The following is a 26173-nucleotide window of genomic DNA, read 5'->3' as shown; positions in this document are numbered from 1 at the left end:
GTACTCTGTGGGGCTTCACTTCACTAAATGTGTTTTACAGTGGATGGGGGAGACAGGAGCCGGGGCTCATTTTCCTAAGTTCTGGGGTTCCGTTTGTTATAGAAGGTATTTGGGCTTGTCTTTAACTGTATAGTGATTTGTGGGCAGGCTCCAGGAGCAGGATAAAGAATGCATGTTTGAAATCTTCTCTATATAAATGCGTCCAAACTCTCCTTCAAAGGGATGAGTTTCTTAGCCATTTTAACTTGATACAAATGCATGTTTGAAATCTTCTCTATATAAATGCATCCAAACTCTCCTTCAAAGGGATGAGTTTCTTAGCCATTTTAACTTGATACAAATGCCATTGTTTCCTTTGGAAGGAGAGAAAAAAGAAAGCTCCACCTGCTCCATGAGTAGCATTGCTCTCAACTGGTGTTCCCAGCCGTCCACTTGTCTACCCATTCTCTCCCTTAGCTTTCTTAGGCGCCAGAGGATGAATTATTTACAAAATAAAAAGCCTGTAGGTTTAAGGAAGAATTGCTCTGCCCCGTATATGTGACCATGCTCAGATGGAACAATGTTCACTGCCCCAGCACTGAGAATAAGACATTTCCTTGCTGTGGAAATGTCCTTTGTTGTTTTGCCAGCTTTAGCAGCATTATGCTGCAGGTATAGGATTCTTAAAAAAAAAAAAAATCAATGTTTTGCTGTCTTTTCTAATCTGGTTTCCCTGAAGATGCATTACCTAGTTGACATGTTAGCTAATAGCTTAGAGGCTATAGTGTTTTGCTTGGTTGTATGGGTTTATGCTCCTGGGGCACTAATGACAAATTAAAATGCTGCTTAACTCAAAATCTGGAACTCCAATGCCTGTGAAATTGATCTGGGTGGAAGGGGCTTCCCAATTCATTAATATTAGGATAAAGAGGGATGTTTCCATGTACTTTAGAAGATTTGGGGGAGGGAAAATGTACAGCCTCGTGCCATCCGGGAAGGGAGAACCTTGAAAACTTTGCGGCTTACGGTGCTGCAGCTGAATTCTTTCCACCTGTCTCCAAGCCTGGCAGCACGAGGCAGAAGTTTATTAAGATGAGAGAGGGAGCTTTCTGCATTTTTAAACCTCACTCCTAAGTTCTCCAAAGAGAAAAACCTGCAATAGTTGATGTGATTCTGTTGGCATAGTGCTGTGGTGATTGGAATATTGACTTAAGGGCTGGTTTCCTTGTCAGTGTGTGTTAATGTCCAGGCAGAAAAGTGCTGGTTGGTGCCCACATTGGAACCACAAAGATGCCAAAGTGTGTGCATGTGCGCATGTGTGTCTCCCTGTCCCTTGGTCATAGCCAGTAACCCATCTGCCTTTAGAAAAATGGAAGGAAATCCAGAAGATGTGTCTCATAAGCTTGAGTTAACATGAACCATCCTTTTTTCTCCCCTACCCCAGCCATGCTATATTGATACATAGGCTTATTTTACACACCCCACATGGAATGGAGTCTTAACAAGGAGTGTGCTGAGGGAGACATAGTAGTTTTGCACAGGTAGCATGACGTCAAGTAGCAAGGTGTTCTTTTCCATTTTGCATTCCATTTAAATTTAGTGTGCAAAAGGATTTTTGTAATTCATTTGCATTTCTTCTTCCCCCAAGTGTTTTGGAATTACCTGGTGAACTCAAAGGCTATCAAATAAGTATTGAACCTGCATTCACCAAGTCAGTTAAGAGAATTCCCTATGACAGTTAATTTTTGCAGAAGCCATGTCATTAGCAAGCAGCAAGCCAATTACTCGGGCTGCATTTCTAAGAAAGAAGCTCTCAACTGCTTTGCCCATAGTCTGCTGGCTCTTAATTACCACAGGCTAAGAGAGTGATGTGTTGCTGGGTTAGAAAAGAATAAGCCCCCAGCTTGGGACTTGTGCTTACTTGATTTCTGCGCCAGGACAGGGATGAGGGTTTTCACAGCATTGCTGGCACACACTGGCAGCTGCTGTACAGAATTTGGGAGCTGTTGGCCAAGGTCTGCTGTTGGATGTAAAGTGCTGCTAACATCTGTGATCAGTGAGAGTCCTGTACAGGTGGGTTGAAAGCGCTTTCCCTTTCCCAGTTTGAATTTTGATGATGTCCTGCCAGGGAGACAGACGATTATGGGATTTTTCTGGTGGGGTCAGAGGGAATTCACAGGGAAGCTGGATGTCCTGGTACCAGAAAGCCATTCAAATCATGACAGATAAGGTCCATTATGCAGGATGCATAATTAAAAGCACACTGATTGTACCTGGGTTGTGACTCACTTAGATTTGGCAATAGCTCTGAGCATATGTGCACAGTGGTCTTAGCCGAGGACTGTTGTGTTGTGGTTGTTTTGTTTATTTGATTAGAGGCTGCTGACAATGTTGGCTTGCTCATGTGACTGGCAGCTTCCTTTTGCCCTCATACCTTTTTTTTTTTTTCTTTAAGGTTTTCAATAATTAAGTAGTTGGGTTTTTATTAGAACAGAAGGACTTATCTTTTTTTATCTCGTTTCTTCTCCTGGATAGTCCCTGTAGCTTACTCTTAATAAGCAATTTCACCTGCAAGATTTAGTTTAAATGTTGAAATTGTGGTTTATATACTCATTGGGGACAATGGCAGTATCTTAATAAAATTTTATTAATTTAATACCTGGACTTTCATAACATCAGGGATTTTTCTGCCAAATAGCAGAGACAAAAATAAGACATATTTTCTGTCAGGCTTTAGACCCCTCTGGGAAACTGCTTCTGTGGCCCAACTTAATCATCCTTACTGAAAACTCATTTAACTGAGACTCTCAGTCTAAATCACCCACAAGGATCTTGTGTATGAGAATTTAAAACTAAATATCACACCAAACCCTGAATTTTAAGTCAGTATCCACCTGTTTTCTTATGAATTCATTTCCCAGTTATTCTCCCTTCATCTGTCCCCTCTTTTTTTTGAGATGGAGTCTCACTTTGTCATCAAGGCTGGAGTACAGTGGCACAGTCATAGCTAACTGCAGCCTCAAACTCCTGGGCCCAAGCAATCTCTTGCCTTAGCCTTCCAAGTAGCTGGGACTATAGGTATGCACCACCATGCCTGGCTAATTTTTGTATTTTTTGTAGAGACTGGAGTCTCACCATCTTGCCCAAGCTGATCTCAAGCGCTCCTCCTATCTTGGCCTCCCAATGTGCTGGGATTACAGTCATGTGCCACCGCACTTAGCTATCATCTTCTATTTATCCATCTGTTCCTCCACCTGCACATTCATCTTTCATCCATTCATTCATCCATTATTCAGAAAACTAGTATTTAGAACCCATTAAATATCAGGTTTGCTGTGAAGCGCTGGAAATACTGTAATAAATAAGATGGTCATGGCACCTCTTTTCTTGCAGTTTGCAAACAAACCATTTATTGATTGCTCCTTACAAAAAAAAAAAAAAAAAAAAAAGATGCATTGTCACAAATTTCCAGAATGTTTGTGCAGTCATTTCATCAACAAGTATTTATTATTTTATGTATGCCAGGCCCAGTGCCAATATTTGATAAGAATTAATCAGAAAACATCCCTGCCCTCATGAAAATGGGGAGGGAGAAACAATAACCACATCAGTAGGCAGATCTACAAAGATCCTCACCTCGTAGGGATTAAAGTGTGATAAGGATTAATAAAGCAGAAATATAACACGCAATCAAATACACACATAATGTAATCATTCCACTCTTAATTATAATAACCTATAAGTCATCATAAAGTGCCAACACCCACGATTGAGTAAGTGCAGTGACTGAGCTGTAGAGTACTTTGGAGTTCCCCAGCAGCCTAGGCAACATAGGAAACCACATTCTTTACTCAGCTCTTATTGTCAGATGAAAGAAAGTGTACCATATTCACTAAAGACACAAGATTTTCCTATTTACCTAAAAAAAAAAAAATCCTACAAGAAGTTTTCATATAGAGGACCCTGGATGGTGGGCAAAGCATCCAGAGCCCATCCACATTGAAGAGGCAGTCTCTTCAACAGCCTCTTTACAGCAGACATAGCAAGCTGTCTGCAGGGTAGCCATGGTGATAGGTTTTTGTTCCACTGTCCTCTCTGTCCCTTTCCCCTACAAGAGATGCTAAAGGAAATTGCTGAAAACTAGTCATTAAGAGATGTGAGGGAGATACTCCTTTTACACACACATACACTGAGTGACTCTGGCCTCATTCTGTTTTATGTACCCTGCCTCTTTCTCAGACTCACCCAGTTGTGTGGCACCTGTCTTCTTTTTCCCTAATGCTCCCTGGGTGACAACCAGCATGGTGATTGATCCCATCAAAGCTTCTACAGCCTACAAGAAGAAGCGGTGAGAGCAGTAGATGGGTGAAGGCATAGGATCACTTAAGTCAGTCTCCTTGCCTCTCACTTCCCGTGGCAACTGCCCTTCTCTGCCTTTTGGAACCCTGGAAGATGGACTTTGCCATTGTATTGCATTCCTTTAAAACATGCAGTGTGAACCAGAATCCATTTTCATATCCAGTCAGTGCCTGCCTTTTCTTCTCCATTAACTCCTCTCGCCCACCTTTTTGGAAGAAATCATTTGACTTAGACCCATAAATGATAAAAGGAACAAACAAAAAGAAGGACCATCCTCTGCACTGGCTTGGATTTGAGTCTCTGATTTTCACACAACCTTTAATGACATTGGCCTAATACCTCATCAGCACTTGGAGTTTTTCCTGTTGTCCATGTAAATCGCTGCAGTAGCCTTCGCTCTTGGCAGATAAGTGAACTGTAAATAATTTTGCTTTAAAATGGATCGATTTGTCATTTTTAAGCCACATGAATTCTTTTCATCATTTAAGCTCCTAAGTGCTGTCTGTATTCATTTGCTCTTCCAAGCAAATATTTTCAGTTCACTTTATAAGTACCTACATTTTGAAATCATTCTGGGAAATACTGATGAGTTGATTTTTTCTTCCCGTTTCCATTTATAAAAACCATTATGTCTTCCCAATTTCCCTGGCCTGACAGTAAGTAAGGGAATCATTCATTTCAGAGAGGTTGGTACAGTTTTAGTTTAAAAGGTCTTGTGATACAGGTTCATGGTCAACATGTGGCCAAAGACCTTTATGGAATTTTAAAAATTGAGCCCATTTCCGTATTCCTAGCTGGCTACGAATTGAGATTCAGCAATAAGACTCTTGCTTCAAAAATATCAGCATAGTGACAACAGTTAGCGTTGGAAATTTCTATCTTAATATATGGGACCCCTTCTCAACCAGTTACTCACACTAGAGATGCGTTGGGTGGATATCCTTGTTTCTAAGCTCTCCTCCTTTTGGTGATCCTCTTCACCTCCCTTCTCTCCTGTCCCCTCCATTCTCCTGCTCCTCAGCCTCCTCCATTCAGTCTGTCAGCAATCCCTGTTGAATTTGGCACCAAAGTGTCTTCTGACCTCCTTGTTCTTTTCCTGGGTAACTCCAGCTACCCTGGTGTTGCCCACCTTAGGTCCCCACATTGACTGCAGCTGGGGCTTCCTGACTGGCCTCTCTGCATTCACTACTATTCCCCACCAATCCATTCACCACCCAGTAGTGACACCAAACTTTCTGGAAACATGTCGGCTCTTGGAACATCCCCACTTTAAATTCATTAATGGATTCCCCCTCTTGAAACTAAGAATGAAACCCAAAGTCCTTACGTGGCCCACAGGGCTCATGCATTATGTGGCCTCCCAGTTCCTCTCAGGCCACCCTCCCTTGCTGTGCCACATTAGCGTTTTTGTTCAGAAAGTCCACTTAGCACACCCCCTTTTTTTTTTTTTGAGATGGAGTCTCGCTGTGTCACCCAGGCTGGAGTGCAGTAGTGTGATCTCGTCTCACTGCAAGCTCCACCTTTGCAAGTGATTCTCGTGCGTTAGCCTCCCAAGTAGCTGGGATTACAGGTGTATGCCACCACACCTGGGTAATTTTTGTATTTTTAGCAGAAACGGAGTTTCACCATGTTGGTCAGGCTGGTTTCGAACTCCTGACCTCAAGGGATCTGTGTTACTCGGTCTCCCAAAGTGCTGGGATTACAGGTGTGAGCCACCATGCCCAGCCTTCTCTTTCTGTTAATAGATTTCTTCCAGAGTCCTCTCTTTATCACCTTTCTAAAGGACATTGCAGTGTGTTGCTATCAATATATTTGATTAATATTCATCTACACACACTACATATACACACACTTGGATACCTACCCAGGGATAAATTTCAAGAGCTCAGGTACCATCTATTCCTTGTTTACATGTTGTTTCCCTCAGTATCTGGCACACAGCAGGTGATCCTATGTATTTATTGGGTTAAGTGAATAAATCTATTGCAGGTAGGGCAGCCCACTTAGGAGGTCCTGGGCTGGATGTTGTATCATTGGTGTACTATTTTCCCATTTTTCCATGTTCTTAGTATGCACAGGGTTTCGTTAACAGACTTAAAAGTATACCTTTAACTACAGCTACTTGTCTTTGGGCTAGTGTCTCACCTAGGAAAATGAGGTGAAATACAGTCGCATTAAATGCAAATATGATCCTGTGTCGTAAATAGTTCAGAAGTGAACATATTCTCGTGTCCCTACTCTTCTAGGAGGTGTTCCAGACTACTGAAAATGCATACAAGTTTTCTTTAATTTGGGAGATATATAAACGTGGTTTTTTTCCTGGACAATTCTGGGCTCTAATCAGATAAAGGACAACCTCGTAGCTGATCAGCATGCTCACAGAAAATTAAAAAAAAAAAATACTTCAAGCTCCCCCCACACCCACAGCATAGTTTTAAAAAATCCAGAGTGCCAACAAGATACTAAATTACAGAATGTATCTTCAAATTAATGAGTTTTCATAATTGAACTTGAGAAGGAACATAGAGTGAGGTTAAGTCTTAGCAGGGAGAACATCCAAAAAGCTTCCAGATTATCGTGTATTTAGCCCATTAGTGTGCCATTTATATATGTCAGTTAGAGATAGTTGAGTGGTGGCACAGTTTTTCGAGCACATTCTCAGGTTGCTCCTTTACTTTTATTTTCCAATTTGAGGTATAAAGTTTAGATGGCATTTAAAAGAGACTCAGAGGTGCAGTTTGACCGAGAGGCAGTTTTGCAAACTCATTCCAGATTGTGTCTGTCATTTGGTGTTAAATTGGACCTAAATGAGTCATTTATTGGGGAGGTGAGAAAGGGTGTTATAATTTGAAAAATGGCCCAAGTGTTTCCAGTAGACTTCATTTGCACTCTCTGTTTCTGATGGAACCATCTCTTCAGTTAAACGTAAGAGATCTAGGTCTTCCGTGTCAGGGATTTGTTATACTGGGACAGACATGAGAGGGTTTCAGAAACCCATGATGTAACATGCTGAATCTCTGCACACGCGTGTACAGGTATGTATGTAAAAGCACATACGCATTTTCTCTGGGATACAGGTCCAGTACTTTTATCAGACTTTCTCAGTGGGTCAGGGATGCCAGAAGGATATTTCTCTCCAGTTCAGGAAGAGGGATCAAGTGGAAAAGGTTTGAGTTAGTCTTCAGGGGGTAATGGCCCAAGAAGACAATGGAACAGAAACTGCAAATAACCCTACAAAAGAAGCAGCAGCACAAGGCTGTTTCCTGCAGGTAGTCCTGCAGTGTGCACACCTTTGTGAAGAGTAGTTTTGACACGAGGAGGAGACCAGAGCTTCCAGGGTCAGAATTTAGTGCTTATAGGTCGGCCCTGCAATCAATCTGGCATCTACTAATTTGAGGAACCAAAAGAGAGTGGTCCTTTGAAGGGAGGCATGCCACTCTCAGGTAAATGCAGAGGTCTTTTATTGAGTTTTTTGCTTTTACATTTCAAATATCTTCCCCCTTCAGAGGTGAACAAAAGTAAAACATTACTAAAATGTAAAAAAATAGGAAGTAGCAGTTCCCATTAATTATATTTACCAAGGTTCATTTTGAAATGAAAATGACTTTAAATTTTGTCTTGATTATAAAAGTATTCTCTGTGCACTATAAAATAAAAAAGGTAGGTAATATGGGAAAGTATAATGGTAAGAGGGAAAAACTCCACCCGTAATCCCATTTTCTCTATGCATTGTTATGTATGTTCACACAAAAAATAGGCCGATGCTATATATGGTTGTTTATAATCAAGACCCTTGTAAAGACCATATTGAAGAGGGGGAAAAAAACAAAAACAAAAAAACCAACATTCCCATGTGCATACAGAAGAAAATGGATATGGTATCCATCATTTACATTTTTTGACTCTGGCCCTGGGAGCTGAATTCACTGTTGGAGGATAAACTGTTGAAGTTGGCAGAGCCAGGTTCTATCAACTCTTTGGAATGGCAACCAAATCTGAGCTGAGCCTCAGAAGAGAAAAACAGTGACATGGGGTTATGATGGTGTTTGTTCCCACCCAAACATCAGCATGTTTTCCTGGCATCTGCACCAGTGTGTTTTTCCCCTTGAATTGGAGTGAATTAAGCCTCTCATACAGTTTTCCCAAGACTTTCAGGGTAGCTTAGAATATGGTCCTCAAATTTCTCCCACAGGCACATCAAGTGTAATTTTAAATGGTCTATCTTGCCTTCATTAAATACATGTCCAATTGTTCTCAATTTTGAATCCTTGCCAATATCTGCATTCAAATCTGTAATAGTCAAGAGCAAATGAAGTTTTTGTCCTCTTTGGGCTTTCTTCAGATACTTGTTTCAAAGCAAGGACTGGAAGTAGAGAAAGTACAGGGACCTGAGAATTAAGTGAAAGGACCTTGCAAATTTCCAGCAGACTTCCAGGGGAATGAAAGATGAAGGATCCCTGGGGAGACAGCAAGGAAAAATGGTCTTGATAGGATTGATCGCAACACCCGGTGGAAGATATGGGCTCTGTAAAGAACTTCAGGGATCTAGAATGCTCAAGGTCAAAGCTCTTATAAAGTACTTTAAAACCATGAGCTCTACAGGATCTATAAGAGTGAAGGGAGAGGCCCTTCTTGTCCTCTACCCCATACAGTGCTTTAAATCAGATAAGTATAGTGACATGGTATCTATGGTGTATGAGGCATGACTGCAGGATTTTTTTGTTTTGAATAGGGAATGCTAAACACCTGAGATTACCGCAGTCTTTTATTGGAGAAAATAAGAACTACAGTTATTTTCTGTTCTACCCACTATTTTCCTTTCCATTTGGTCTTACTCTCCATTCATTAGCCATTCTAACAGAGCATTTCGTAAAATGAGAAGGGTCTTTGCTGAGCAGATTTTAATGAACAAGGACTTGGTTATTCATTTGAAATTTAAATGGAACTCTTCCGCTTTGAATATTATAATACTTGAACTTTGGAGAAGTTGCAAATCTAAGAAGGCTGACCCCCGGAGGTCAACTCATACACAAAGTTTGATCATGGTTTTCAACTATCGGCAGTTTAAGAGGTGAAGTGTAATGCTTGCAAAATTGATTAGCTAAGAATTATTGAAGTTCTTCATATATTAGTAATTTATACACATAGAAATACCAGTAAACATATAATGCTAGGCATGATTTTTGAAAGATCTGACCTCTGGTTTTTTTTGTGGTTTTTTTTTTTGTTTTTTTGTTTTTAACAGTCGAAAAGAATGGATAGCAAACTCTTAGAGAGGAATTGGGTATTTCATTATTAAAAGATACAAGACATGGAGTCCTGAGGAGCATCTTTAGTCCTGATTATATTTCTTCTGGATATTATAGCCTTATCGTAAACCACTCATGGTATTTGGTGTTACATATTTTTGTGAAAATGAGGATGTTAAAACTGATCCATCTTGGAATAAACGAGCATAGCATCTTAGCTGAGAACCTGTGATGAATATCGGATTTGTTTTCCGCTATAACCCAGAGAACAGTATGGGTTATGATTATGTCTTTCTATCTGGCCCACCCCACTGTTTGTCTGCCAGTCACCTAGGGATTTATCTGCCATTCAGCACTAGCTGGAGAAAGGTGGGAGCCAAAATACTGTTGATATACTTATGTATGTGTATACAGAAGTGCTAAACAAAGACAAGCTGGTGGAAAACACCCACTCAGAGAACCAGTAATAATCTTTTCTTCTTGCCCCTCTCACTTGCTTACTTTCAGCAACCACTGGAAAGGAAAGACAGCCAGAATAGTTCTCAGCACAGTGTTTCCAGCCACCGGAGCCTGCACACAGCATCCCCAAGCCACAGCACACAGGTGCTCCCCGAGTTCCCACCTGCAGAGGCCCAAGCTCCAGATCAAACTGACAGCTCTGGCCAGAAAAAACCAGATCCTTTTAAAATCTGGGCCCAGTCCAGGAGCATGTATGAAAACCGACGTGAGTAGCGTCCTGGCCTCTGTCTTACCCTGACCCCTCCATAGGGCTCTACCTTTCTCTTGAAGGTTATTGAAAATAGAGGAGTTGCAGTATGTAAACCAGATAAAGTGAAATCCACAAGAGGCAAAAGTATGGCCAAGGGAGTGGACTCTGCTGACTATCCATGGAGGCCCCACTATGCCTTCAGTCTGGGGAGGGGGTAGAAGTGGATGGTTATCAAATAAATGCCCTGGGTGAAAATGGGTTTTTTTCCTCCCTTCAGTTAAAAGGAATGGTAGATAAGAGCTGCTGTCTCATTAATTCTCTGAGTGGAGATTGTGATGTGCTCTGAGCACAAATCCGATATGCGGTAGAACTTAAATATGATTGACTGGGATTGTAGGGCTAATGAGAAGAAATTAAATGCTTTTAAGTGGTCTCTTGATTTTCAAAATACTGGTAATTTTTTTTAACCATTATAATCTCTCTAAACATTCCCCACAAGAAGGAAAAAACAATAGCAGTGAGTAGTTGTGCTTTAATTACTTATCCAGTGCTTTACCTTTTCTATAAATATGAGCTAGTGATAGTATACTTTGTAACTTCTTGGCTCATATAAACATAATATCACTCTCATGTTTAATGTCTTACTTTTATTATGAAATGATTTACAAAACTATTCGCCATAAATAATACTCATTTATCTTACCAATGGAAGTTCCTAAAATGCCTTAATTTTAGGCGATGCAAACTGCTTGTTGTTGTTGTTGTTGTTGTTGTTGTTGTTGTTGTTCTTGGGTTGCTGTTTCTGATGTTTTCTTATGAGTATAATTGGTCAGGGTGAGGCAGCTATGAAGGACAGATACCTCATTTTCTCTTTTTGGTATGGGGTAGGGGAGAGGTGTTGTGACGGTGGAGATTCGGTTTGTTGAAGGGTCTGAGAGAAGCTGGAAGAGTGAAGAGTGAAGAGTGAAGTGTGCTCATCCTCCCCTCAGCACAGGTTTCATTTCTAGCTGCAACTGTGGTCACTGCTCAGCAGGGACATCGAGAGTCGTAGCAGAGAGGTTCTGTGAGGTGTGGGGCCCTGGCCTCCTGTCCACCACACAGACTTGGCTGTGCTGTGCTTCCTTTGCCAGCCGAAGTGCATGCTGAAAGTCAACTTCTCTGTGACTAAGCAAAATGGGGCAGTGAGGCCAGCATCCTTGTCTGAGGAGGAAAGTTGGTCAGTCCACTGAGTGATACTCAGCAGTTTGGAGGCAGAGGTGAGCCTGGAGTCTTGCTGATTATCAAATGTTAGGAGTCGCTCAGGGCTCTATCCTTTTCCTCCTCAAGGGATAAATATTACTGCCTTCTTACTATCACAATGCATGGAATTAAATAGGCTGTTTTGGCTACAAGTTCACTCTGCTGACAAAAAGGCCACTGATTTGAGCAGGGACTTACTTTAGTCGCTGGACTAGAAAGACACCCCTAAAGTACCCCTGAGGCCTGACTAAAGGAAATGAAGTTCCATTTGGAATGACCTCATATGCAGTGGATGCTAACCAGGAACCAGATTCTGTCCTCATTGTGTCTCCTCACTCATTGTAGTGATTTCACTGAAGTAAACCGTTTAAGAGATGTTTGTAAAGAGGAGCGTTTTCACATTCCCTCCACATTTCTCTCTAAGCATGTGGCTCATCCAATCAATGGCCCGACTTCAGTTAATGTTGAGATATTGCTTTATTGACCGAGCTCCTGCTTTCCTCAATACAGTACACATTTATAATTGAGTTTTCCTGTATGAATCTTTTCATGATAAAATGAATTGCATTCTGAAGGGCTGGCAGGGGCATCATGGGTTGACAGGATAATTCTAAAACATCCGTTTAATAGAAGGCTCTTGCTCAAATGCCATTTTTACCCTGGTGGTGGCAAATTTGCTTAAGAATTTGACCTAATCAAATGTTTCTAAAAAAGTTTTCACCAGGAAAAAAAATAAGAAAAAATATGTAATGTGGCCATAGCCAGCTGTTGTAAGTACTGAAATTGCTCAGGTGGCAGCCGGACTGAAATATTTGGGGCCAGGCGTCGTGACTTACTCATGTAATCCCAGCATTTTGGGAGGCCTAGGCGGGCAGATCATGAAGTCAGGAGTTGGAGACCAGCCTGGCCAATGTGGTGAAACCCCGTCTCTACTAAAAAATACAAAAATTAGCCAGGTGTGGTGGCGTGTGCCTGTAGTCCCAGCTACTCGAGAGGCTGAGGCAGGAGAATCACTGGAACCTGGGAGGCGGAGCTTGCAGTGAGCCAGGATCATGCCACTGCACTCCAGCCTAGATGACAGAGTGAGACTTTGTCTCAAAAAAGAAAAGAAAAGAAATATTCAGAATGGTGCCAGTTTTGTTCCTTCACTTTCTTTAACATCTGAGGAATCGGATAGAGCAGCACAAATGGGAATCTATTCCTTTTGGTAATTGGAGGCTCTGTGGTTGACTGATAGATAGTAGCAACCTAATTGATGTTAAGATTCACATTGATTTCTTCCTCACTACTAAATGAGGATAATGATGAGACCTCCCCCTGGCCTCCATGGTGATTATTCAGTATCTGTCACAGATTTTATTTTCACAGCACCTAGGAATGAACCTGCATCAATCTTGTCTTTGAATCGGTGTTTTTCTTTATCTCAGATCAGTTTCTGCCATTCCCTTAGGTTGTTTTGTATCTTGTCTTTCAAAGAGAAAAAAGTGTATAGCCTTGTTAGATGTGATTCCCTGCCCCTTCTCCCCAAGACAGTAAAATGAGCAGAGTACTCCAGGAAAAACAAGAAAATTGAAGTCAGCAACAGCAGCTTAACTGTGCCATATTACCCTCTTTTTGTTGGAAATACATTGTTCTTTTTCTTTTCTTTTATTATTAGGGGCAATGTGGAGATTAACACAATCTGTGATCGCATTCCTTCACATGGTCTACATTTGTTGCAATGTACCATATTTTTGATATGGCCATCTCTCAAGGCAGCAGTATTAGAATGAATCAGTCTGAATTGCACATGTGTTCATGAATCCCTTTGAAGGGTTTCAATGTTTAATTAAAAACAAAGATGAGCACTGAAGTCCTTTAAAAGCCATGTTGCCTGTTTTCTAGTTTCTCTAGAATTGTGCACATCTTAAAAACGACAGTGATGCAGTCTTATTAGTAAATGTTTAGGAGAATCAGATCACATCCAGTAGCATTTACTACAAAAGAAATAATAAGGCTTGTAGTTGAGACTTTGCCTGTTCGCTGTATAGTTTGGAAGGAAAAGCTCAAAACTGTCCTGTTAACCAACATTGTAAATCTGTCTTGCCTTGGAGAGACATGCTTACAAGTTTGGAAGTGGCAATTGAGCTTCTTTATCATAGTAAGCTTAAGAAGCTTGGGTGTACCTCCAGGTTTTAAGAGCTATTATGACAATATTTGTGTGTTTGTTCAGTTCTCCGATAGATCCATTGATTTGCATCTCTAAATATAAGACTGTTCTGGCTTGAAATGCTTAGAATTCACCTGAACAGATATTAGTACAAGAATGAATTTCATCCTGAACTTGATACACTTTTGAATAAATGCTGTAGTTTAATGGTAGCACAAATATACTTAAATTTTTCCAAAAGCAATAAGGGTTTAGACAAACCATGATTGAAGTAAGGCCAATCAAGAATGTGTACTTTAGAGTGTCATTAAATAAGGAGAGTTTAAGATGGTAATAGGAGTTATAGGAAACTCTCAATGGTGCAATTGTAAATTCTAGCTTTTTGACAGGTAAAGCACTGTGAAAAAAAAAAGAAAAACAAAATGGAATCGAACTATGGTCTTTTAAAATAACAGCCATGACCTTTATTGTGAAAGCTGAACTGCCTGTTCCTTATCAGTCAAAACTGAATTAAAGTGAACTAAGAGAAAGAATGTACATTAAGCTTTGCAAAATTGTGAAATTAATATTCCAGCCATGTCACCTTCACCTGCATCGGGATTGAGCAAGGGTGAGAGAGAGAGAGAAATCAATTCCACGAATTTTGGAGAATGTCCGAGTAAGGATCTGCTGAAAACTTTTGTCTCTCCATTTTCATTCATCTTGTTTGATGTTCTCATTGGTCTGGGGGCCTGGGGAGCAGTTCAGAAAAGAGAAGGAAGAAAAGAGGGGCATGAACGGAAGTGCCTTGGAGCTCTTGTTGACCAAACGCAAACCAAAGACAAGATGGAATAAAAAGGGTTTTGCATGCCCTTGTCAAGTCTGGAAATGTGTTAGTATGTCTGTAGTAATGGAGACACCAGGAAGTTTCTCTGCAAACCTGGTGGTTCCATTCTCTCTAATTATCAAAGAAAGTCTTTTGACTGCTTTATTGCATTGTCACTGGCATTACCAAAAGGAGACTAACTGCAGAAATTGTTCATATGCAAGGGCTTACAAATGAAAACTGGACAAGGTTTTCTTAGCTCTATTTGATTTAGCCTCACTCAAAAAAAAGTGATACTAATATCAGAAAAATGGTTCTACCTTACTGCCACCTAAAAACTTAATTGCAATAAAATCTGCCTGAAGTAAGGAAGGAACCATTTCAGGGGAAGTAGTTTAGAAACTTCAATGCCTCTAAGAAGAGGTGGCCTCGGAGGACACAGAAGAGAGAAATTTCATAATCCCATAATGTGTTTCAGTACTGATTTATTGCCAAAGTTATATATTGGGGTAAATGGCATTTAGTTGGTAGAAGAGTAGAATTGTTAAAATGCCAAAATTGAAGTAGCAGAAGACGTTCTTTGTAACATGTCTGTGTGTCGATGTTTATATCTGTGTTTTCTGGCTCACTGTTGTGTCTTTAACATCCCTAGTGTCAGTGGGCATCTTCCTTTTCAACAGAAAACCTTTAAATAAATTTGCCATTTTCCCACTGATTCTCAGAAGGAAATGAAGCTTTTTTTTTTTTTCTTTTCATGTGGACTAAACGGTGTGATAAGCCTAAATCTGTTGGCCACAACCTCCCATACCATGCTAGGTCACACCTAAATGAGCAACAGTAGGCAGAAACTTGTTACATTTGGTGTCACTGTAGGGTGGGCAAGTGTTCTGGTGTTAAATGATGCTGAGAAAAATGGATCTGGGCTGGAAGTCTCTGCAGAGGCCCTTTCATTGTTTCCAGAAAGGCCACACACTCAGCAGACCTAAGACAGACTCTGCCAGGAACCCAGTGCTGGCTGGACAGCACCAGTGGTCTATTGCGGTAATAATCCTCCTGCTTGAGTGAACCAAAGACGGAGACACAACTTGATTTAATTTGTTGTTTCATTGAGGCTATTACAGCAAATATCCTTTAGCCAGCTACTCGAACAGAAAGAAAATATTGTTACCTTAGCCTGCTCAAGAAAATATTACTCTCCAGTTGTGTTTATGGGAGTCCTGTGCTGTAGCTTAGCTCCATGTTCTGGGTATTTTGCAGCTTAGCCTCAGCAATTATAATAAAAGCAGTGGATAGAAAGCACCCATTTACAGCCCTGGCACTGAGATAGCTCAAGTAAAAAGATCAGATTCAAACTCCTCTGATTTGTACTTACTGGTCATTTGGTTTCTTGTCTGTTGGTGTATTCATTCACTATACATTTTAAGTTTGTGGGTGAATCACTAAAAAGGGACATCTCTTCGCCAACCTAAAATCTAAACATCCACCTTCTTCCCTATTCCGTTGTATAAACCTGGAGAAGAAAAGAATTAAATTCTCAGGCCTGCACTTTCCTTCAGCCCCAAATCCAGTTAATTAAATAAGAAGGTATGCACTACAGCGTTTGAAAATCTCCTTTAGGATTCATTGCAACTGAATCATAATTTTTTCCCTTTAAATAAAAGATACGTCATTTTATAGGTCATAAAACACCCAATGTATACATTAAAATATTAAGTAAGAATTAAATAGAAATAACCCTCTTTTACTTTAGTGAAGTAACAGAGTGGTGTATAGAACAATTTCATGTATAGTAAGTATTTTCTTATGGAAATTACATTTCTTTTAAAAAACAAGATATTCATTTTAAAGCCCTGGACCATTACTGAGCATTGAAAGTAAGATACCAAGTTATTGGAAAATGAATTAATACTTTTAATGCTGAAATATCAAAGGCAGATTCTAGAGTAAATCAGCCATTTTGGCAATGAGATATATGATTCATTAATATAGACTTTTTGTCATCACCATTGATCTTAAGGATTTGGAGGCCTGGCTGATTTTGGTAATAGTATTGAAATCCTAATAAACTTTGTACAGTCACCCCTCAGTATCTGCCGGGAATTGGTTTCAGGATACCTGCATCCCCCACCAAGGTTATAAAAAATCCATGGATGCTTAAATCCCTAGAAAATAGCATAATATTTGTGTGGAACACACACACACACACACACACACACTCCTTCCTATATTATTTGGTTGTTTGTTGTTTATGTATTTATTTATCTATTTGAGACAGGGTCTCACTCTGTCAACCAGGCTGGAGTGCACTGGGGCAGTCATGGCTCACTGCAGTTTTAACCTTACTGGCTCAAGCGATTCTCCCACCTCAGCTTCCTGAGTAGCTAGAACTACAGACACACACCACCACACCTGACCCATTTTTTATTTTTTGTAGAGACAAGGTCTCACTATATTGCCCAGACTCAAATGCCTGGGCTCAAGCGATTCGCCCGCCTTGGCCTCCCAAAGTGCTGGGATTGCCACTGTAAGCTACTGCACCCACCTCCTCCTATATACTTTAAATCATCTCTACATTGCTTATGACATCTAATACAATGCAAATGCCATGTAAATAGTTGTGATACTGTGTTACTTAGGAATAACGACAAGAAAAAAAAAATCTCTGTATTCATCACAGCTAAAAACATTGTAGGTCTAACAAATTTTCTATCTGTGATTGGTTGAATCTAAGTATGCAGAACCCACAGATATGGAGGGCTGACTGTATGCAGAAATACTAGGATGTTTGAGAGTAATTTTTGGCAAAAATGATCTAGCAAATTATTAGCATTGCTAGTCTTAATTATTTTAAGGAAGAAGAAAGTGACTTAAAGATAAATTAGAAAGTCTGTTTAAACCAAGCTGTTCTCCTTCATCCTCTAGTAGAGGAAACATCTGGTGACTTAACATGACTTCAGAATCCTTAGAGCCGGCTTCAGAGGTGGCTCTGACTTAGCCTGAGTTCTGTTCTTGGACATGGACACCTGCTTTGTGGTGTGGCACATCATACTTTTAATTTACTTAATTCCCCCTGCAAGAATACTGAGGAAAGCAGTTAGTGCTGACTATTTGTAGTTAAGGATTATGGCTTGGGCTTGATTCAGAATTATCAAACAGTAATGAGTCCTTTGAAGAACTTTAGGGCTCAGTGACTATTTCCACTATTTACTTTATCCCTATGTCTTCTGTTATTTCACCTGTTCAGAGTATTTTGTTTCTTTGCCTATATTGAAAAGCTTCCATCTGATCAAGCACCACCATTCTTGTCCTGCAACTGTGTTCATCTTGGAGGTATCACTGCTTTTATCAGAAAAATAATCCATCTCTTTTTTCTCCCCTCTCTGCAGTTCCAGATTACCAGGAACAGGATATCTTCCTCTGGAGAAAAGAGACTGGATTTGGATTTAGGATTCTGGGTGGAAATGAACCAGGGGAACCTGTGAGTCTTTTGCTCATCTCTCTCGCCAGCATATTTTTCTAAGACTTCAAAGCAAATTGGCAACAGTGACAAATCACCAAGATTTGTCCAGCTGGATGCAACACTGACTCTTTCATCTTGAGTAGTATGGGTTTTTCACTGGGTTTTGTGGAGCACTGTTTGTCTTGAGGAAGAAGAGACTAGATTCTTTCTAAAAAGTTTGTATGAGTGTTTGTGAAAAGTGGCAGCTGCAGCCTCTGTAGACCACCCCTTTTCCCCAAGGGAGACAAAAACAGAGAGCAAAACAGGATAATCATCACCTGGTATAACAGTGGCCTGGTCCTTCTGGCCAGGTCCCTTCACTCTGCCAGCAGGTACCAGGCTTTGTATATTGAGTTGCTGGTGTGCAGAGAGTATTTCACAAAGCCTTATGAGACAGTGATTGGAGAATGTCAGACCCCTGCCTTTACAAAACTTGAGAAAGAACCCTGAGTAAGGGTCAAGAAACATTGAACTTCCCTGGATCTCAGTGACCTCCATTTTGGAATAAATTTAGAATAACATAACAGGGTTCTTTTGAAGGAAGAAAAGAGAACTAAAATAGGTATTGTTAATTTCCTTGTGATAATAACAGCCATTATTCATCGAGCGCTTACTATGTGCCAGATTCTGTGCTAAAGGCTCTTAACATACATTCTCTCATTTATCCATCAAACCCACCAGTTTATCACGTTTTCACATTAAGAAAAAGAAAGGCTAATTAACTTGCCCAAGATCACGGAGCTACCAAACGGAGGGACTGACAAATAAGGTCTGACTCGAATCCATGTTCTTAGCAACTATTTTGTCAAAGTTCTTTGCAAACTATAAATGCCATGTAAAGGTAACTATAGCATTATTGTCTACTGGAAAGACAAGGCAGGCACAAGTATTCTAGCTAAGGTTTAGTGAATGGCAAATATAACAGCAAGACACTAACTATAAAGAATGCTCTGCTTTCAGGTGCTAAAAGACTTCGAAAATGGAGATGTCCAACCAACTTTTGCTTCATTCATTCATTTATGAGTATTTATTACATATTCCCTGTTTCTAGGCATGATGCTAGACTCTTAAATAAAAGTAATATTAAAATTTTATTAGCAGAGTTGTACGGAAAGAGAGTTTTTAGGTAGCTCGGAAAGAAGAATAGGTTGTACAATGAAGGGAGAAAAGTGATTTATATCTGCAGAGGAGAAAAAGAAAGAGTGAGTTGTCAATAGGCCACAGATAAACATCTGGAAACTAAGCAAGAAATATTCTTTCCACCATTTAATAATTGTGGCAATACTTAGCACAATGTCTTGTACACAGTGGGTGCTCAATAAATGTTTGTGGCATGCCTGCAGACATGAATGAATGAATTGTTCCCAGAGATGTGAAGGCCATTGATGTCACAGTAAATGTAGGAGAGAAGTGTTTCATCCATCGTTCAATTATTCAACAGATTTATATTGGTCACATTGTACCACTGGGTGCTGCTGATACCGACGGCCGCCTCAGGTCTGGAGATGAATTAATCTGTGTAGATGGGACGCCAGTAATTGGAAAATCACACCAGCTTGTGGTCCAGCTTATGCAACAAGCTGCCAAACAAGGCCACGTCAATCTCACAGTGCGGCGTAAAGTGGTTTTTGCGGGTATGTATTTCATTCATTCCTTCAGACAGTGCGTTGTCACTTGATTCACAGAAAAGGCCTCCTTCCTGTGTCTGCCTCCTTGAGCGTCTATTTTAGCAAATGTTTGCAAATGTGATCAAGCTCAGAATTTCCAGATGGCTTGCTTCTCTCAAACCCTGCAAAAATTACTGTCATTCTAAAGTACTTTAATGTGCCGTTTGCATATGTTCCACAAAGTCTTCCAGAGGAAGGCTTGTTGAATATATATTACTTCCCTTCTATCTCCTTGCAAATCAGAACTTAGCCATCCTCTTCATTTGATGATAATCCTCAACAAATGAGGTCATTATGAAAGTCAGAAGAGTTGTAGCTTCACATCAAGAGAACAAAAATTGGGTTTGTGCAAAAAATAAGCTCATAAAAAAGTTACTGATTTCTTACTGTCCTATGTATTAAACCAAGATTTTTTTTTTTTTCTTTCTACAAGAAAGTTGTAGAGCCAGCCAGTTCTAGGTCAGCTTTGATTCCTTCTTCCTGCCCATAAGCTTTGAACTTTAAATCTCAAAATACTACATATCCTTTCAGGCTCAGCACAAATATAACCTTCTTCCCTCGGAAATTCCTCCTTCCTCCGACTACCTTCAGATTTTAGCATTCCCTCCTTGCCATTCTAGTGACTCATGGTTTACTTCCACATCAGAATCTGCCATTTTGAGACAGTGAATTGTGTGAGTGTCTGTCCTTTCCCTTGACCTACCAGCTTCCTGAAAGCTCACGTTGAACACACCTTGATTGTTCACCTTTGGATGCAGCTCCCACCTTGAAACCTTTCAGACAGAACCCAGAATACAGCAGAGGTGATTGTCTTCTATCAGTTGAATTACTGGAGAAATATGACCTGAAATATTATGAATTCTCATGGCATTAATATTAGTGAAACAGATACCTGTCAGATCAAATTAATTGGTACCTTGTTTTTTTTTTGTTTTTTTTTTTTTAAAGTATAACCTATTTTAGGCCGGGCGCGGTGGCTCAAGCCTGTAATCTCCAGCACTTTGGGAGGCGAGGACGGGCGGATCACGAGGTCGGGAGAGATCGAGACCATTCCTTGGATAACACGGCTGAAACCCGTCTTACTAAAAAGTACAAAAAAACTAGCCGGCGAAGGTGGCAGGCGCCTGTAGTCCCAGCTACTCGGAGAGGCTGAGGCCGGAGAATGGCGTTGGAACCCGGGAGGCGGAGCTTGCAGTGAGCTGAGAAATGGCCACTGCACTCCAGCCTGGGCGACAGAGCGAGACTCCGTCTCAAAAAAAAAATAAATAAATAAATAAATAAATAAATAAAGTATAACCTATTTTAAATGGTATATGATTAATTATAGAATTAAGGTGTTAAATTCCAGTGTGAGAGTCCTGCCTCCTGCATCCAGGGAAGACAGTGTTCATCTACTGTAGGTTATGTCCCTAGAGCTTGTTTGTGGCCTCACAATCCTTCTTAACATAGTATTTCATGCAGCTAAAAGCAGTCAGCTAGAACTGGTTTTTGAGATGAGATGAAAACTATCTGGCTTCCCTGGCCCAAATAGAAATAGTAAGGAAATGTGATTTTTTTGTTTCAGGTTTATTTTTTAAAATATTAAATATTTTGGATTTTTAGCTCTGTGTAAAAGATGTGTCAAAACTGTGAAGAGACATTATGCAAAGCGAACTAGTCACAAAAGGAGAAATAGTGATTCCCTTTATATGAGGTACCTAGGGTAGTCACATTTATAGAGACAGAAAGCAGAATGATGGTTGGTGGGGGGTGGAGGAAATGGGGAGGGGAATTAGTTTTTAATGAGTACAGAGTTTCAATTTGGGAAAAACAAAATTCTGGAGATGGATGATGATGATGGTTGCACAAAATGTGAATGCAGTTAATACCACTCAACTATATGCTTAAAATGGTTTAAAATTTTGTTATGCTTATTTTCCACAATTAAAACCATCTATGAAAAGAGAAGCTTTTGAAAATAAATACAGTCTGATCCAAAACTTGGACACAACACATATTTTGTTTTTGGCATAGTTGGTTCCACTGTTGGCTGTTTAGGAGCACTTTAGTAACACTAGCATGGTGACTAAATTCAGAAGGAGGCCCGTGTATCCGGTTCTGTGATCAGAGTAGATGTTGACACATGGAAGCTAAGAAAAGAAGCATGTGTGTCTCACAGGTGTTGTCATGAACCCCACATAGGGCAGGTAGCCTCAATGTTACCGTCACCTTACTGTTTGTTGCCAGATGGAAAAAGCTGAGTGGAAATGTGATTGGAAAGTAATGACAATATGAACGTGCATCCAAGGTTGTATCTATGAAGCCAAGATGGTGGTCTTCGCGGATGTAGCCCTCACCTACCCTTAGGCCCTTCCCTTTGTGCAATGGGGAAATATTTCACAGCAGGTTGATCTTGCTGCAAACTTGATTCTGAGTGTGGATGTCGACATATAGCATGCTATAAAATAACAAACACTATTTGGGAGTCCTATTTGGTGTTAAGTAGGATCAATGTTCGTAGATACTGAATGGCTAATATTTGTCAAGAGAAGCTGCTTTCAATCTGTATATCCAGGTTTTGTGAAACCAGGTGCTGTCTCCTCCCCTCGGTTCATGTTTTGATTTCTTACGGGAGTTGCGGGAAGAAGGGGTGGGCAGCAGGATGGAGGGGCTGCCGGACACGGTGATGTACGCGTGCATCTCTGTTACAGTACCCAAAACCGAGAACGAGGTGCCCTCGCCAGCCTCCTCTCATCACAGTAGCAACCAGCCAGCCTCGCTGACAGAAGAGAAGCGCACCCCGCAGGGCAGCCAGAATTCGCTGAACACGGTGAGCTCGGGCAGCGGCAGCACCAGCGGCATTGGCAGCGGTGGCGGCGGGGGCAGCGGCGTGGTCAGCACTGTGGTGCAGCCCTACGACGTGGAGATCCGGCGTGGGGAGAACGAGGGCTTCGGCTTCGTCATCGTGTCCTCGGTGAGCAGGCCCGAAGCAGGCACGACCTTTGGTGAGTGCTGAATGTGAAATCGCCCAGGATTTCCTACCATGCCTGAGAGTTTTTGTTCTCTTGTGAGTGAAAGCTCAGCCAGACCTCATGAGCAGAAATGCTTTATGGCTTCTTGCTCTGGGTAATTAAAGACTTAATTGGGGATGGAATTGACTTGGTAGCCTTTTCCCTTTTGAAGGTTGGGAATATTTGTTTGGCCCTTTCAACTTCCACCCTGAGAATGTGATCACGCACAGACAACTTAAAGCATACATCAGATTTGCGTGAAATTTGAATAGCAGCCGGGCGCGGTGGCTCACGCCTGTAATCCCCGCACTTTGGGAGGCCGAGGCGGGTGGATCACTTGAGGTCAGGAGTTTGAGACCAACCTGGCCAACATGGTGAAACCCCATCTCTACTAAAAGTACAAAAATTAGCTGTGCGTGGTGGTGCATGCCTGTAATCCCAGGTACCTGGGAAGCTGAGGCAAGAGAATCGCTTGAACCTGGGAGGTGGACCTTGTAGTGAGCCCAGATCGTGCCACTGTATTCCAGCCTGGGTGACACAGCGAGACTCCATCTGAAAAAAAAAAAAAGAAAAGAAAAGAAAAGAAATTTGAATAGCAACCCCTGGACAGCATACAGAGTCTACAGTTTTTGCCAAAGCAAAGCTTTTGAAAGGTATTGAATAGGATAGCACTAATCGCAAGGGCCTCAGAATGGTCTTAAGAATATCTTAAGAGTTTTTACAAGGAGCATACGGCTGTAGAAATGCTCTAGGAAAAATAGAGGTGTAAGGAATAAAAATACTACAGGAGATGCTAGTCCACCTCATCTGTGTTCTTTCTCTACTGTATTCCCATAGGAATTTTTTTAAAATTTTAAATAATATTTTTACTGTTGCTTGATTTAAAGTCTGGTTAAAATCTGAGTTAAGAGTCATTTGATTTTCCTGTCTCATCCAGACATTGAGGGTTTCAGCAAAGTATGTAGAAACACAATTGTCACTTTCTCAGAAGGTTCAGTCTCTGCTGGGTACACTAGCAAAGACCAATAGAAACCCAGATGATTGCAGAAACTAGTGATATATGAATGTTTCCCATTGCGATGGATTGATTATAGATGTACACTCCAAAAATGATCCACCTTCCTGATTGAGTAAAAAGTCATTTGTTATCTCCCGAGCACATTTGTTACTTACTATGGAATACAATGGGAGAAGGAGAAGGGCTGTGCAGGCTGTGCAGGCTTTTCATGTACTTCAGCTCTATCCATGAATGACTTACCCACGTGGAAACTGGCTAGGATCAGCAAGGTGCTACACCCCTTTAGCATTCTCATCCAGTAGAACTCACTTGGCCTCCATTTAGTCTTGGTGTGTTGCTTCCTGCTAGAGCTGTCTCCCCATAAGTTTTATGTTTAACAGGGGACAGTGACTCAGCCAGGTCTATGCATGTGTGGCTGCAGTAACAAACGCCCATTACTAACAGTGCTTTTTGAGCTACATTAATAAAGTCATCATAGCATGTCATGGATGGATGACCTGAAATCAAAGCAAGGTTTTTTGGTTTTGTTTTAAAATTTATTTCAGAGACTTTCCTGCTTAATATAAAAATAAAGAGAAGGAAGAGGGGAGAAAGAAATCCCAAATTATTTTCTTCAGATTTACAATTTGACTGTCTCCATGCATCCTGTGATGTTCCTAACTATTTCAGAATTGTCAGTTTCACCTTCTAGAAAGAAATAGCATATATGTCAAGTGGCAGGTTATGTGTTATATAATGAATATTGTATTCATACTCACAATTTGGTCTTTGATTGTTTTCCTTTGGCTCTTACAATGAACAAATGAAACTTTCCCTAATACCTTGCATGAGACCTTCTGAGCTTTGCTGAGCTTTCCTCAGACCTGCTGTTCGATACCTTTGTGATACCAATTGTCCTTGGAGATCAACTAAACTTAGTCAAGACCTTGAATTTGAGTATGGGAGCATTCCAGCACGCCTACCTGTTGTATTCTAATAGACTGTTAACTTTTAAAAATTATCTTACCTTGATGTTCCATCCTGTGATACAAGCTCAGGCAAATCTGCTGAAATTCAAAGGAATTAAAGCGCATTTTCCCACACACGTTACCCTTAAGGTCCAAATTATGACAGAAGAGCCTACTCAGTTAGTTGTAATGTCCCTCATGTTAATTTTGTCACCCTTTCCAAAAGGTAACTCAACTGCATAACTACCTTCATAGTCCCCAGAAAGACAAATTCTCAAAGTAGGTGAATATGCATAAGAACTTTGAAACTCAATAGATGATTAACTAGATTAACTAGAAATCTGTATCAGGCCTCAAAGCCAGCCACCTCTCTTTAGAAGTTAGCAATGACATGCAGTGCCTCAAAGTGCACGATAAACCTTTCTCTCCAAATGCACTTTTCCCGGTCTTTGATATTGTGGATGTGCAGTAACTGATGATGAGAAAGGAGATGATTAAAGGAAAAAGGGTGAGGAAAGATTTGAACCTAGCTTTGGATCAATGTCCTCAGCCTAAATAGGTACTAGATTTTCATAGTCCTTTGAGGGGATTTTTTTTGAGGCAGGAGGATGATTTCAGAGCTAATGAACCAGTCGGGCCACACTCTGAAAGCACATAAGACTAGCTGCTTGAGGAAAGGTCCTAAAAGGAAAAATAAGCTTCAAGTTGGGTGCTTTCTTGGCTCATCTCTTATAATTATGCCCATTTTCTAAAGCTTTCATCATTCCGGGGAGAAGGCAGAAAATCTGAGTGTTTGTTCATTAGGTGTTTTCAGATTGAATTTTTGGTGCTAGCAGACTTATGCCTCACCAGATGCCCAGTGATTATTTTTCTAAACGGAGAAGGAACAAAACATTGGCAGAAGCTTAAACAACAGCTGGCAAAAATGAAGTGACATGAACACAGAATGAGTAAAAGCATCCATGAGTAAAAGAAACCTTGGGTTTCACATTTGCAGTCCCAAAATAAGCCAACAGCGAGTTATTTTGGGGCTCTTAAAAATCTTTGAAGTTGCCAGCTATCCCAAATTTTGTAATTGGTTTAAGGAGGAAACCTGGGGTTTCCCCTGATTTTGAATCTGGAAAGGATGGCAGCAATCGATTCTAGTTTCAGGGCAGTAGCTCCTCCTACAGACACCCTGAGTATTGCCAATGTTTTGACCATCGGTGCAGAGCTCTCCTTTAATAACATTTGCTTAATGCTTTAATTAATTAACACTTAACCTTCTCTTTCCCTTTTCAACCCTTTTTCTCTTCCCTTTGCTATACTCCAACGTAACTTTAAAAAAATTAAAACTCAATATCAAAGCAGGCAATGCATGTGTGGCTATGCCTCACAAAATAGGTCGGATTATTGAGGGGAGCCCTGCTGACCGCTGTGGCAAGCTGAAAGTAGGAGACCGGATCTTGGCAGTAAATGGATGTTCCATCACCAACAAATCCCATTCAGACATTGTGAACCTAATCAAGGAAGCAGGAAACACAGTTACCCTCCGCATCATTCCTGGGGATGGTAAAGTATACC

General features: G+C 40.7%; 1 protein-coding gene across 1 annotated transcript in view; it reads left to right on the top strand.

Moving 5' to 3' along the window:
- Positions 1-26173, top strand: part of MAGI1 (membrane associated guanylate kinase, WW and PDZ domain containing 1) — a gene marked incomplete at its 5' end in the record, with an annotated part of 103684 nt that overhangs the window by 54847 nt on the left and 22664 nt on the right. The window contains 6 exons of the mRNA XM_017875026.1: positions 10095-10311; positions 14259-14342; positions 17876-17967; positions 19430-19622; positions 22346-22639; positions 25994-26161. Of these exons, the coding sequence (XP_017730515.1) occupies positions 10095-10311; positions 14259-14342; positions 17876-17967; positions 19430-19622; positions 22346-22639; positions 25994-26161 (1048 nt within the window). The remainder of the gene's footprint in view (positions 1-10094; positions 10312-14258; positions 14343-17875; positions 17968-19429; positions 19623-22345; positions 22640-25993; positions 26162-26173) is intronic.

Source organism: Rhinopithecus bieti, unplaced genomic scaffold (assembly GCF_001698545.2).
Source record: "Rhinopithecus bieti isolate Rb0 unplaced genomic scaffold, ASM169854v2 scaffold_8601, whole genome shotgun sequence".
Classification (NCBI taxonomy): Eukaryota; Metazoa; Chordata; class Mammalia; order Primates; family Cercopithecidae; genus Rhinopithecus; species Rhinopithecus bieti.
Note: the sequence above shows the minus strand (reverse complement) of the source record. Positions and strands in the feature narration are given on the sequence as shown.